The sequence below is a fragment of the Myotis myotis genome, unplaced genomic scaffold (genome assembly GCF_014108235.1).
Source record: "Myotis myotis isolate mMyoMyo1 unplaced genomic scaffold, mMyoMyo1.p scaffold_m19_p_32, whole genome shotgun sequence".
Classification (NCBI taxonomy): Eukaryota; Metazoa; Chordata; class Mammalia; order Chiroptera; family Vespertilionidae; genus Myotis; species Myotis myotis.
Window position 1 is genome coordinate 2,380,989 of NW_023416338.1, and position 14,409 is coordinate 2,395,397.

The 14,409-nt window shown below is 47.9% G+C and overlaps 1 protein-coding gene across 2 annotated transcripts in view; it reads left to right on the forward strand.

Moving 5' to 3' along the window:
• NWD1 (NACHT and WD repeat domain containing 1) overlaps window positions 1-14,409 on the forward strand; it is a 71,260-nt gene that overhangs the window by 47,596 nt on the left and 9,255 nt on the right. For both annotated transcript variants that reach the window (XM_036302694.1, XM_036302695.1), the window contains 3 exons: window positions 1,258-1,530; window positions 8,235-8,325; window positions 13,834-13,988. In XM_036302694.1, coding sequence (XP_036158587.1) covers window positions 1,258-1,530; window positions 8,235-8,325; window positions 13,834-13,988 — 519 coding nt within the window. The remainder of the gene's footprint in view (window positions 1-1,257; window positions 1,531-8,234; window positions 8,326-13,833; window positions 13,989-14,409) is intronic.

A 14,409-nucleotide genomic window follows, 5' to 3' on the forward strand; every position in this document is an offset into this window, starting at 1 on the left:
TTAGGTATTGGAGAAGTGTTGGTTGGTTTCAAAACTGATTATAGAAATCATCTTTGCTATCAGCGAAAGTCTGGAAACAACAGTAAAGAAATAATAAGTAATAACAGATAGTCTCAAAGATAACCACTGTTAACATTTACATAATTTTACTTTCTGTGGTGTATGTGTATGTGTGTATGTGCATGCAAGTGTGTGTGTGTGTGTGTGTGCGCGCGCGTGTGTATAAAACAAAATTGGGATAAAACCATATGTGCAGTTTTTTAAAGCTACTTTCATTGGCTCATACCCTTCAACATTCTTCAAAAAGAGCATCTTAGTGATTTCACAGGATTCCATCGCCTGGCTCCACTATATTTATTTAACTGATCCTTTACTGTTGGACATATAGGTTGTGTCCAGTGGAGCTTTCAAATAACTGAGATAACTTTCCTGATGCATATTTTTTTGTACCTCTCCTTGTTTCTTTAACATAAACCCTAGAAGTAAAATTAATGGGCAAATGTTTACCATTTAAATGGTTACTGCTGATAAAAAGATACTTTTTTGTGAGGTTAAACAGGAAAACTTCTTTAATCAATAATTACTTGTAATGGACATATATATCAATGCATATGGTATGCCTGACTTCTGTGCTATTAATAAACCTTTTTTATTTGCAGCAATTTTAGATTTATGCAAAGTTTTAAGATGTTATAAAGAGTTCCCACATGCCCTTGATCCAGCCTTCTCTAATATCAACATCTTACATAACTACATTTGTCAAAACTCAGAAATTAATATTTTTTAAAATATTTTATTGATTTTTTACAGAGAGGAAGGGAGAGGGATAGAGAGTTAGAAACATCGATGAGAGAGAAACATCGATCAGCCGCCTCCTGCACACCCCCTACTGGGGATGTACCTGCAACCAAGGTACATGCCCTTGACCGGAATCGAACCTGGGACCCTTGAGTCTGCAGGTCGACGCTCTATCCACTGAGCCAAACCGGCCAGGGCTCAGAAATTAATATTGATAACTTCTATCAACCTAATTCCAGGCTTTATTTGGATTTCATTAAATATTCCACAGATGTCCTTTTGCTATTCTAGGATCCGATTCAGGATACCTCTCTCCGACCCCCTTACATTGGGAACTAGCAGAGCATTGAAAATAAAATGCATCAACTATGAAAAAGACCAGGTCTTGCATTTGACTCTGGAAACCTTGCAGCCTTGGTGTCCTGCTGAGTTTTCTCGTCATTGTCATCCTTCTGTTAGGTCAATGCTTGGAATCTGGAAACGGCGGAGCTGATTTTCCATATCCGGGGAGATGCCTCCGACCCCTGGATCTGCACGGCAGCGCTGGCTTCCCAGGCCACGCTGCTGACCGTGTCTGAAGGCAGTGTGGTCAGTCTGTGGAGCTCAGCCACAGGAAAAGTGCGGGGGAAGCAACACTTGTCCAGCATCAAAGAAGAAACACCTACCTGTGGGGTCTCAGTCCAGAAACCAGGACACATGGTTGTTGGGTTCAGCAAGGGCTCCATCTGTTTGGTAAGCAACTTGATTGAATACTAGAGGCCCGGTGCATGAATTCGTGCACCAGTGGGGTCCCTAGGCCTGGCCGGCAATCAGGGCCAATAGGGGCCTTCCGGCTGCTGGCCAGGGCCTTCCTTCATTTCACACCGCCCCCTGGTGGTCAGCTCACATCATAGCGAGCAATAGAACTCCCGGTCTCCCGGTCAAACTCCAGTGGGGACACTTTGCATATTAGCCTTTTATATACATAAACTAGAGGCCCGGTGCACAAAAATTTGTGCACTCGGGGGAAAGAGGGGGTCCCTCAGCCCGGCCTGTGCCCTCTCGCATCTGGGACCCCTCGGGAGATAACGACCTGCTGGCTTAGGCCTGCTCCCGGGTGGCAGAGGGCAGGCCCAATCCCTAGGTGCAGTCCCTGGTTGGGCTCAGAGCAGGGCTGATTGGGGAGTTGGGACTCCGCCCCTGTCATGCACAGAGCAGGGCGGATTGGGAGGTTGCAATGCCACCCTCAGTCACGCTCAGGGTAGGGCCGATTGAGGGGTTGGGGAGCTCCCCCCTGTCACTCACAGAGCAGGGCGGATCAGGGGGTTGGGGCGCCACACCGTCACACTCAGGGCAGGGCCAATGGGGAGGTTATGGCTCTACCCCGTCACACACAGAGCAGGGCCCGTGGGGGGGGGGGGGGTTGGGGCACCACACCCTGTCACACACAGAGCAGGGCCGATCAGGGGGTTGGGGCGCCGCACCCTGTCACACACAGAGCAGGGCCGATCAGGGGGTTGGGGCGCCGCACCCTGTCACACACAGAGCCGCAGGGTGATCAGGGGGTTGGGGAGCTCCCCCCAATCAGGCACAGAGCAGGGCTGATCAGGGGGTTGGGGCGCCTTCCCCTGTCACGAACAGAGCAGGGCGGATAGGGAGGTTGGGGTGCCGTACCCTGTCACACACAGAGCCGCAGGGCGATCAGGGGGTTTGGGTGCTGCCCCCGTCACGCTGATCTTGGTGCCAGGAGGCCTCGCGGCTCCGCTGATCCCGGTGCTGGGAGGCATATTACCATTTTACTATATAGGATAGAGGCCTGGTGCACGGGTGGGGGCCAGCTGGTTTGCCCTGAAGGGTGTCCCGGATCAGGGTGGGGGTCCCCCCTGGGGTGCCTGGCCAGCCTGGGTGAGGGGCTGATGGCTGTTTGCAGCTGGTCACACACCCTTCAGGGTGGGGTCCCCACTGGGTTGCCTGGCCAGTCTGGGTGAGGGGCTGAGGGCTGTTTTCAGGCTGGCGGGTGACTGAAGCTCCCAACCGCTCCTGTTTTTCTTTTTTTTCTTTTTTTTAATTCTGGGCCTGATTTAGCTTTGAGGCTTGGCTCCAGCTCTTAGGCCTCCTCTGCTGAATGCAGGTTTCTGGCCTTTGTTTACCTTCTGTATTTGAAACAACGTTGCAGTCCGGCTGGCTGAAGCCCTGCGACTAAAGCAGGTTTCTGGGGTTTTGTTTAGCTTCTATATTTGTAACATAGTTGCTTAGAGTTGCAGCTCAGAGGCCTGCAGCGGCAGCCGGGGAACGTTGGAGTCCTCCGTCACTGAAGCAAGCAAGCCTCATGTTCGTTTTAAGCTGCCTGGCTGCTGGCCGCCATCTTGGCTGGCAGTTCATTTGCATATTTCCCTGATTAGCCAATGGGAAGGGTAGCGGTCATACGCTAATTACCATGTTTCTCTTTTATTAGATAGGATGATGCCAACATTCACTCAACTCTAAAATGCTCAGATGTCCTAGAAGTTGGTAGAAACCATCTCACCATTGATCTTTTAATAAATGACACTTAGTTTCCTAATCCTAGAGATTCACAATTCAGTGGAGTTCAAGAAACATCTATTGGTGTCTCCTGGGGGATGGCCAATGAGGGCAATTGTTGGCACTCAGTCCTGCTGAAGATGATGTGGGAGACAGTGTAAGACTGTGCGTTAGAGCTGTCCCCACCAAGGAGCCAGGGGCTGGGGGACTACCCACCAGCTCCATCAGTGGCTGGCCACTCCCAAGAGCATTCATACAGGGGCCAAGTGTGATGGCGGGATGGGGGTGGGGAGTCAGAAAAAATACCAGCCCAGGTGCAGAGTTGCAGAGTGCAGTAAGCAACCTTCAGGAATAGAAAAGAACCTTGAAGGGATATTCATGGGCCACCAATAGCAAGTTATATAAGGAATCTTAGGTAGAGAAACAGGGGCATCACACCAGGAACTGGAGGGGCTGTGGAAGGACCAGGAGTCCAACTGCCCCCTCATGAACTCAACATAGGCCCTGGTCGGTGTAGCTCAGTTGGTTGGGCATTGACCCATGCACCAAAAAGTTGCCAGTTCTATTCCTGATCAGGGCACATGCCCAGGCTGTGGGCTCAGTCCCCAGTAGGGGGTGTGCAGGTGGCAGCCGATCGATGTTTCATTCTCACATTGATGTTTCTCTCTCTCCCTCTCCTTTCCTCTCTCTCTAAAAGTCAAATTTTTTTTTTAAAAAAAAGCTCAACTTAGGGAAGGAGATGAGCTTGCCAATGACATAGCCACACCAAGAGGAACAGACTGTTTTCAGTAGAGGCAGAGGTAGTGTGTTGGATGGGGGAAGGAACAAATACTTCCGGAAGAGGTGATCTGGGAAGGCTCCCCGAGGGAGGCATCCTTGCAGCAAGAAAGCTATCCAAGATGGAAAGGGAAAGATAGAGGGCATGGGGGATATCGTGGTGGAGAGGTAGGCATTTTAAGGAAAAGAGAGGTGTCATGGAAACAGGTGCCAAGGGGCTGAGAGTTTGATGAGGGGAGGAATGTGGCCGCTAGCGAATCATCCCAGAGCTCCACACGTCTGAACCTCATGGCCTCTTAGCCTCCCTGAGCAATCGAGGCGTGTCTTATACTACCCGAGATCTTCAGGAATACACCCCTTACTTAAAAATGCGACCACCCTAGAGGATGGTATTTCCTGCAGCACTCTATGTAACAGGAAAACACTGATATGATCTTAAATGGTCATCTATTGAAAAGTGGCTAAGTGAATTTAGGAATATCTATACAATGGAAGATTATGTAGCTATAACAAAATCAGATAGTCTTGCCCTAGCCAGTTGGGCTCAGTGGATAGAGCGTTGGTCTGCAGACCAAAGGGTCCCGGGTTTGATTCTGGTCAAGGGCACGTGCCTCGTTGCAGGCTCTTCCTCGGCCCAGGCCCTGGTCAGGGCACTTGCAGAGGCAACCAATCGATGTGTTTCTCTCACATCGATATTTCTCTCTGTCTTTCCCTTTCTCTTTCACTCTTTCTAGAAATCAATGGAAAAATATCCCTGGGTGAGGATTAACAACAACAAAAATCAGATAGTCTTGAGCAGTGGTAAGGAAACTGTGGCCCATGGCCTATTTTTGTGTAGCCCATGAGCTAAGAATGGCTTTTCTAATTTTAGTAGTTGAAAAAAAATTTTAAAGTATTTTGTGATGTAAAACTTCTATGGAATCCATATTTCAGTGTTCATAAATGAGGTTCCATTGGCACACCACACCCATCCTATATAATAAAAGCATAATATGCAAATTTTCTGAAGGGCAGAACAACTGGTCGCTATGACATGCACTGATCACCAGGGGGCAGACGCTTAATGCAGGTGGTGCCCCCTGGTGGTCAGTGTGCTCCCCCTATGGGGGAGCCAGAAGCCAGGCTCACGGCTAGCAAGCTCAGCGGTGCTGGCAGGAGCCTCTCCCACCTCCGCTGTAGGCGGGCAATAAGGAGCGAGGGGTCCCGGACTGCAAGAGCCCTGGACTGTGAGAGGGATGTCTGACTGCTGGCTTAGGCCCAGTCCCTGGGGGGGATTGGGGTTAAGCCAGCAGGCGGACATCCCCCGAGGGGTCTAGATTGCAAGAGGGCGCAGGGCAGGCTGAGGGACACCCTCCGTCCCCCAGTGCACAGATCTTGTGCACTGGGCCTCTAGTTTGTTTATATGCTGTCTATGGCTGTGTTTGTGCCATAACGGCAAAGTTGAGACCATATGGCCACAAAGTCTAAAATAGTTACTATCTGGCCCATTACAGGAAAGATTTGCCAACTCCAGGGCTAGAGCTATCTTCATGGAAATTACAACAAATTTTCAGGTAGTGCTCACTGTGTACTAAGCATTATTTCAGGCACTTTCTATTTGTTAACTTATTTAACCCTCAAAGCAATGCCGAGATGTAGCTGCTGCCATTTTCTTTGTTACAGATAGGTAAACTGAGGCACAGAGAGGCTCACAGGTGGGATTTGAACTCAAGAAGCCTAGCTCTAGGATCCATGCTCTTAACCGCTATGCTACCCCCTACCCCGGCACTATTGACATTTGGGGCCAGGTCCTTCCCTGCTTTGGGTGGCTGTGCTGTGCATGGCAAGATGTTTAGCAGGATCCCTGGCCTCCACCCACTAGGTACAAAGTATATCACCAATCTTCACAACCAAAAATGTCTCCAAACATTGCCCAATATCCTCTGGGGAGGCAAAATCGCCCCTCCTTTGAGAACCACTGCCCCAGATACATTAAGTGAAAAAGCAACTTGCAAAACCTCTGTGATGGATTGTGCCACGAAGGATGCTCCTGTAAACATTTATCTATGCAAATGGACAACAGTCCCTTCTGGGGAGAGGGAAGAATGCAGGGAAGGCGAAAAGATGCTCATGGTGTGCACTGGGTATTTCTTTCTTTCTTTTTTAAAATAATTGTTATTGATCTCAGAGAGGAAGGGAGAGGGAGAGAAAGATAGAAACATCAGTGATGAGAGAGAATCATTGATCGGCTGCCTCCTGCACGCCCCACACTGGGGATCGAGCCTGCAACCCGGGCATGTGCCCTTCACTGGAATCGAACCAGGGACCCTTCAGTCCACAGGCCGACGCTCTGTCCACTGAGCCAAACCAGCGAGGGCTGGATATTTCTTTTTTTTAAAAATATCTTATACAGTATTATTGTTTAATTTTTTAAGTTTTAAAAGAATCACATGTTTAGCCATGGCTGGTATGCTCAGTGGAGAGGTTCCTGGGTTCGATTCCCAGTCAGGGGCATGTACCTGGGTTGCAGGTTTTATCCCCACCCCCAGTCAGGGTGTATGTGAGAGGCAACCTATGGATGTGTCTCTTTCATATCGATGTTTCTGTCTATCTCTGTCTCTCTCTCTTCCTCCTTCTCCTCCTCTTTCTCCTTCCCAACCCTTCCCCTCTCTCTAAAATATCAATGGAAAAAATATCCTCACTCCTTGGGTGAGGATTAAAAATACATAAATAAAAATAAAGAATCATGTGTTTAGCCCTAGCTGATTTAACTCAATAAATAGAGCATCGGCCTGTGGACTGAAGGGTCCCAGGTTCAATTCCTGTCAAGGGCACATGCCTGGGTTGCAGGCTCGATCCCCAGTGTGGGGCGTGCAGGAGGCAGCCGATCAATGATTCTCTCTCATCATTGATGTTTCTAGCTCTCTCTCCCTCTCTCTTCCTTTCTGAAATCAAAAAATATATATATATTTTAAAATGTTTACTTAAGCCGAAACCGGTTTGGCTCAGTGGATGGAGCGTCGGCCTGCGGACTGAAGGGTCCCAGGTTCGATTCCGGTCAAGGGCATGTACCTGGGTTGCGGGCACATCCCCAGTGGGAGATGTGCAAGAGGCAGCTGATCGATGTTTCTCTCTCATCGATGTTTCTAACTCTCTATCTCCCTTCCTCTATGTAAAAAATCAATAAAATATATTAAAAAAAAAAATTAAAAAAAAAAATGTTTACTTAAGCCCTAGCCGGTTTGTCTTGGTGCCTAGAGTGTTGGCCTGCGGACTGAAGGGTCCCAGGTTCGATTCTGGTCGGGGCACATGCCCAGGTTGTGGGCTCGATCCCCAGTGGGGGTCGTGCAGGAGGCAGCCGATCCACGATTCTCTCTCATCATTGTTGTTTCTATCTCTCTCTCTTTCCCTTCCTCTCTCTGAAATCAATAAAAATATATTGTTAAAAAGTTTACTTAAAAAAAATCATGTGTTTAAAAATATCAGCAGTAACATCCATAAAGAAATTCACTTTCTCCTGCACCTGCTAAATAAATGTTGAACAAATATTTAAAAATCCAATTGGTGCAAAGGACTCACTTTCCAGGGCTGCCCACGTGTCCTGTTCCCTCTCGCCCCAACGGAGAATGAATGTAATGCTTTTGGCACCCGGGCTGATGGCAGTCAGGCACTCAAAACCCAGTAGCTGGATTGGGGCTGAGAATCAGGGTTCATGAATGAATCTCCCTCTTAGATTTGATCAAAATCGGCTCATTTCTGCAACTCGGGATTGGGGAGAACAGTGCTTCCTTCCTCTGGCTCGGCCTTATGTTTTGATTTTTGAGATCTCCAGACCTCCTCTGGGGCAGAAAACAAATGCTAGAATGTTCTCTGGGTCCCTGAGTTTGTTGCAACAACAACAACAACGTCAACAATAATAATACCTGCACTTTGGAAGAGCTGACTGTGTGCCTGGGGGTGGGGGGTGAGGGGACCGTTCTACACACTTCTTAGCCCACAATAGCCCTGTGAGGCAGTCCTGGCTTCATCACCCATTTCACAGATGAGGAAACTGAGGCACCCAGGGTTCAAGGAATGTCCTTAGGATCACATTGCTGGTAACAGCCCTGTGTCAAGCTCTTGACCCTGAACCCTTAAGCCTATGGAAATGCTTGATGGGGATATTTGACTTTGTGCAGGTTTCCTCTGAAGGAGACAGCCTGCTGGGGAAGCTTCCGGGAGCTGTGGGGTTCCTGATCACCTCTGAAGATGAGTCCCTTCTCGCTGCAGGTAGCGTTTAGCTCGCTGGGGAGTGGGGAGGAGGCAGCTCTGGATTTGGTTGGAAGGGAAGAGGGGCTTGGGGAAAAGGAAGGGTCTGAGACCAGCGATCAGCAAACTTTTTGCACTGGACCACGTAGCACACATTTTTGGCTTTGTGGGCCCGACGGTCTCTGTCACAACTATTGAACTCTGCCCTGTAATGCAAAAGCCGGTATAGCAATGAGCCAATAAATCTTCATGTATTCTGAAATTTGCATTTCAAATTATTTTCATGTGTCATAAAATAGTCATTTTATTTTGAGTTTTTTCAACCATTGAAAAATGTAAAAACTCTTCTTAGCTCATGGGCCAGACAAAAAAATAGGTGGCCAGTTCAGGCCCATGGGCTGTCTTTTGCCAACCTTTGTTCCAGGCAAATCTAGCCTCCCTAGGTTTCTGGTTCATTACCTTTGAAATTGGAGTGGATAGTCACAGGGATAGAGCAGGGCTGGGTGAGGTGAGCCAGCCCACACAGCTCCTGCTTTTAGGGGCTTCCGGCCAGCAGGGAAGATGGACACATAGGTAGGCACAAGAAAGACAAGAATCAGGGGCCATGGAGTGTGTCACAGGGTTTCCTTCTTTAGCTCGAAGCAGTCAAGGAAGGCTTCCTAGCGGAGGTGACTAACATGCTCAAGAGCCTGATTTTTTTTCAAGGTATTTCCCCCCCCCCAGATCAGTTTTAGGTTCACAACCACATTGAGCAGAAGATACAGAGATTTCCCATATGTCCCTCCCCCACTCCCACACCTGCAGAGCCTCCCACATTACCCACATCTCCCACCAGAGTGGTGCATATTGATAATCAATAACCAAACATTGACACACCACCCCAAGTCCACAGTTTATGTTAGTTTTCACTCTTGGTTTTGTACATTTTATGGGTTTGGACACATGTATAATGACATGTATCCATCATTATAGTCTCATACAGGGTTTTTTCCCTGCCCTAAAATCGGCCTGATTTTTTGCAAAGTCATTTCCAGGGGCCAAAGACACTGTAGATCAGTGCTGTCCAGTCACGTGAAACACAAATAAGAGCCGTGTTTCTAGTTGTGAATGTTCTCATGACCTTATTTCAAAAGGTAAAAAGAAACAGGTGGCCTTCATGTTAATAATATCGCATGTAACCCAACACAGCCAAAAATTCAATATGAAATCAACATAAAAAATCATGCATGGCATAGTTCACATTATTTTTAAAATTCTTTTTTTTTTTAAATTAAATCTTTATTGTTCAGATTATTACATTTGTTCCTCTTTTTTTCCCCCCCATAACTCCCCTCCTCCCAGTTCCCACCCCACCCTCCACCCTCACTCCCCACCCACTGTCCTCATCCATAGGTGCACGATTTTTGTCCAGTCTCTTCCCGCATCTCCTTCACCCCTTTCCCCCCCAGGAATAGTCAGTCCATTCCCTTTCTATGTCCCTGATTCTATTATAATCAACAGTTCATTCTGTTCATCAGATTATTTATTCACTTGATTCTTAGATTCACTTGTTGATAGATGCATATTTGTTGTTCATAATTTGTATCTTTACCTTTTTCTTCCTCTTCCTCTTCTTAAAGGATACCTTTCAGCATTTCATATAATCCTGGTTTGGTGGTGATGAACTCCTTTAGCTTTTCCTTATCTGTGAAGCTCTTTATCTGACCTTCAATTCTGAATGATAGCTTTGCTGGATAAAGTAATCTTGGTTGTAGGTTCTTGGTATTCATCACTTTGAATATTTCTTGCCACTCCCTTCTGGCCTGCAAAGTTTCTGTTGAGAAATCAGCTGACAGTCGTATGGGTATTCCCTTGTAGGTAACTGAGTTTCTTTCTCTTGCTGTTTTTAAGATTCTCTCTTTATCTTTTGCTCTTGGCATTTTAATTATGATGTGTCTTGGTGTGGTCCTCTTTGGATTCCTTTTGTTTGGGGTTCTCCGCGCTTCTTGGACCTGTAAGTCCATTTCTTTCACCAGGTAGGGGAAGTTTTCTGTCATTATTTCTTCAAATAGGTTTTCAATATCTTGCTCTCTCTCATCTTCTGGCACCCCTATAATTCTGATGTTGGTACGCTTGAAGCTGTCCCAGAGGCTCCTTACACTATCCTCGCATTTTTGGATTCTTTTTTCATTTTGCTTTTCCGGTTGGGTGTTTTTTGCTTCCTCGCATTTCAAATCATTGACTTGATTCTTGCGCTCCTCTGGTCTGCTGTCGGGAGTCTGTATAATATTCGTTATTTCAGTCCATGTATGCTTAATTTCTAGTTGGTTCCCCAATATAAGATCGAGGGTCTCATTAGTTTTCTTGTAGATCTCATTAAGTTTATCGGCGGCTTCTAAACAGTTCTTGAGAGACCTTAAAAGTGTGGTTCTGAACTCTATATCTTCCATGGACAATTTTGTCCTGTTTCTTTGTCTCCGCATTTTGTTATGCTTCCTTGGTGCACCCCCTAGTGGTCTTTGTTCGCAGTCTTATAGTTAAATCTTGATTGTTGTAGCTAATTCCAGGGAGGGTTTGACCTCCAGGCCAAGTGGCTATGAGAATCAGCTGTGTCAGCAGTGAGAGAACTTCTGTCCTCTAGGGAGGTGCTAATCTAGCCTTTGCCTGAGGCTATCCGGCAAATGCCTGTGTGCAGGGCTTGGGCGGGGCAGGTTGAACAGGATCAACAGGGTGGGCCGGAGAGAGCAGTTATGGCAGCTCTCAGTCCTGTCCCCAGGGGCTCTGCCTCTCTGAGTCCCAGCACCCGCTGCAAAGCTCGGAGAGAAAGCTGCACTCGCTCTGACCGAAGCCAGACAGTCCCGCTTCTCCCGTTTGAGTGTGGGTCCCTAAAGACTCGCCCGGATCTGGAGCTCAGAGTCTGCGACTCCCTCCCGATTGAAAACGCCAACCGCGCCCTCCGCCGCCAGCCCGCTCCGCGCACTCCGCACCTCAGAATTTGACTTCAGCACTGCGCCTCCTCTGAGTGTCCCTATGCGTTTCTCTTTCCTCCTAGTTGTAGGACTTCCACTCAGCCAGCGTTCCTGTGGTTCTGGGTGATGTCCCTTCCGTTTTTTGGTTTCACTTTTGAAGTAGTTGTTCAAAGCAGCAAACTCCGGCGTTAACCTATGCCACCATCTTGGTTCTCCCACTCATTTTTAAAATTCTTGTGTGAAGTTTCGAAATCTAGTGTGTATTTGATGCTTATATTTATCAGTTCAAACCATTATCAGCCACCAATGTGACCCTATTGGAGAGTGCAGGGCTGATAGGTGAACACTTATCCTCTAAGGTCAAACGACAGATGATAGGTTATACCCTCTATCCTGTCTCCAAAAGAATTTCAGGTGGCTTAAGCATGTGGAACATGTAGCACAGGAAATAGGAACGAAAGGAAAAAGAAAAACCAAGCTAGAGGCACAAAATAGAGTCAGGACCGAGGCCGCAGACACTGAGGGGCTCAGCGACCTAAAGTTTAGGTCCTGAACACTTGCTACAGATCACCCGCCAGCGTGGCTCAGCTGGTTGGGCCTCACCTGTGCTCTGAAAGGTTGCTGGCTCGATTTCTGGTCAGGGCACATGCCTGGGTTTCGGGTTTGATCCCTGGTTGGAGAGCGTGCCGAAGGCAACTGATCAATGTTTCTGTCTCGCATAAATCAATCTCTCTCTCTCTCTCTCCCTCCCTCCCTCCCCCCCCCTCCCTCCCTCCCTCCCTCCCCCAGCACTCTCTTCCTTCCCTTCCTGATTCTCCCTTCCTCTCTCTAAGCACATCCAACACCACCACCACCCCCCAAAATAAAACTTGTTATAGTTGGGTTTCAAGTGTGGCTCTTTCCAGCAGCCAGTGAGAAGAAGGAGCCTGGACAGTTTCCCCATTCACGTGGTTTTTTTTCTTTCTTAAAATATATTTTTATTGATTTTCAGAGAGAAAGGGAGAGAGAGAGAGAAACATCAATGATGAGAGAGAATCATTGATGGGCTGCCTCCTGTACGCCCCCTACTAGGAATCAAGGGAATGAGCCTGCAACCCAGGCATGTGCCCTTGGCCAGAATCGAACCCGGGACCCTTCAGTCGGCAGGCAGGCACTCTATCCACTGAGCCAAACCAGCTAGGGTGCCCATCCACAGTTTTGAGGACCAACCCGTTGGTTAGGAGATGTAGTCCCCCATTTGCCCACCTCCCTGCTAGGAGTTCTCTCAACACAACATTCACCCAGCGGTTCTCAACCTGTGGGTCATGACCCTTTGGGGGTCGAACGACCCTTTCACAGGGATCGCCTAAGACCATCGGAAAACACAAATATAATTACATATTGTTTTTGTGATTAATCACTATGCTTCAATTATGTTCAAATTGTAACAATGAAATTGGGGGTCACCACAACATGAGGAACTGTATTAAAGGGTCGCGGCATTAGGAAGGTTGAGAACCACTGCCCCAGACCGTATTTGAACGCAAGTGAGCAAGTCCCCTTGGGCAGAGTTGCTGGATAAAATACAGAACTCCCAGCTAACTTTCAGATGAACAGCAAATCAACATTTTAGTACAAGGATATCCCACACAACATTTAGGATATGCTTACATACCAATAAACTGCTTGGATGTTCACCTGAAAGTCAAATTTAACTGTGTGTGCTGTTGTTGTCTTGCTAAACCTGGCAGCCCTTTCTCTCCCGCATCTCGCCCTCCTTCACCGCGCTCACCGCACTGGCCTGCATGCTGCTCCTCAGACACATCAGCCTGTCCACCCCTCCCAGGGCCTGCCACTTCCTCGTTCCTCCACAGCCAGCTCACAGGTCCTGAGTAACAAGCTACCGCGCAAACGCGGTGGCTCAACACAACAGGAATGTCTCGTCTTACTGTTTTGGAAGCCGAAGTCGGAAATGACGGTGTTGGCAGGGCTGGCTCCCTCCACAGGCTCTAGAGAGGAATCCTGTTCGGCCTCTTCCAGCTTCTGCCTTGTGATTCCTTGACTTGTGGCCACATCCCAGTCCCTGCCTCTGCCTTCACGGAGCCTCCTCTGCCACGTGTGTCTGTGGACATTTTCTCGTGGCACCCACTCCCCTGACCACAGTGCCCTTATCAGAAATCATAAACGTTTTCTTTTCCTTCCTCCCTCCCTTCCTTCTTCTCTCCCTTCTTCCCTTCCTCTCTCCCTCTTTTGCTTCCCTCTTTCCTTCTTCAAAACATACTATTTACTGTGTGCCCAGCTTTGTGTTCTGTTCTGGGATATCATGAGCAGCCCAAGTAAGCAGTCCCGGTCCTCAGAAAACTCATTGTCTTCTGATCATAAATATCTTCACTGTTTTTCTGTGAGATTATTGATCACCGTCAACCCCCCCTCCACTTCTCCCAATGGTAGGCTCTGTGAGGATGAGGGCTGTGTGTATCATGCACCCACTGTATTCCTTCCACGGGCACATAGTCGGTGCTCAGCAAACTTTGTTGACTCAATTGAATTACTCAGGCTCCTCCAGAAATGAAAGGCATAACCCCGGTCCCTGCCATTTCAGGCTTTGGAAGGTCCGTGCGAATATTCTTGGCCAACTCACAGGGGTTTCATCAATTCATGGCCACTGACCTTGAACATGAGGACACAGTGGAGACAGCTGCTTTCGGTCCTGAGAACAACCTGATTGTCACGGGGTCCCGGGATGCACTCATTCAGGTGAGGGGGAGACCTAGGGTCTGTCATCCTCACCTCTGCCTCTGAAATAACAAGTATGATTTTTTTTTTTAAGGTATCTTTGACTTTCAAAAAAAAAACCACAGAAAACTAGTGCAGGCAAAACAGGGCAGGTCATTGGGAGGATAAGGGGTGGGTGTCTCTGAGGACCCAGTGGCAGACCTGGGGGGAATTACCAAAATATTCAAAAGCAGAGATAATTCCCACTAAACCGGAAAGACCAGGAGGACTTTGACCTTTAGAGTAGAGCCGGTCTGGGGGAGGGGAGGACAGTTCCTGTTAAGCTCAGAGTTCTCAAGGTTGGTTCTGCAGCGTTCTGAGCTCACCACATCTTTACATTCTTAAAGGTTTTTGCAATACCCACCCCCCAAGAGCTTTTGTTTATGCGGATTATATCAATTTG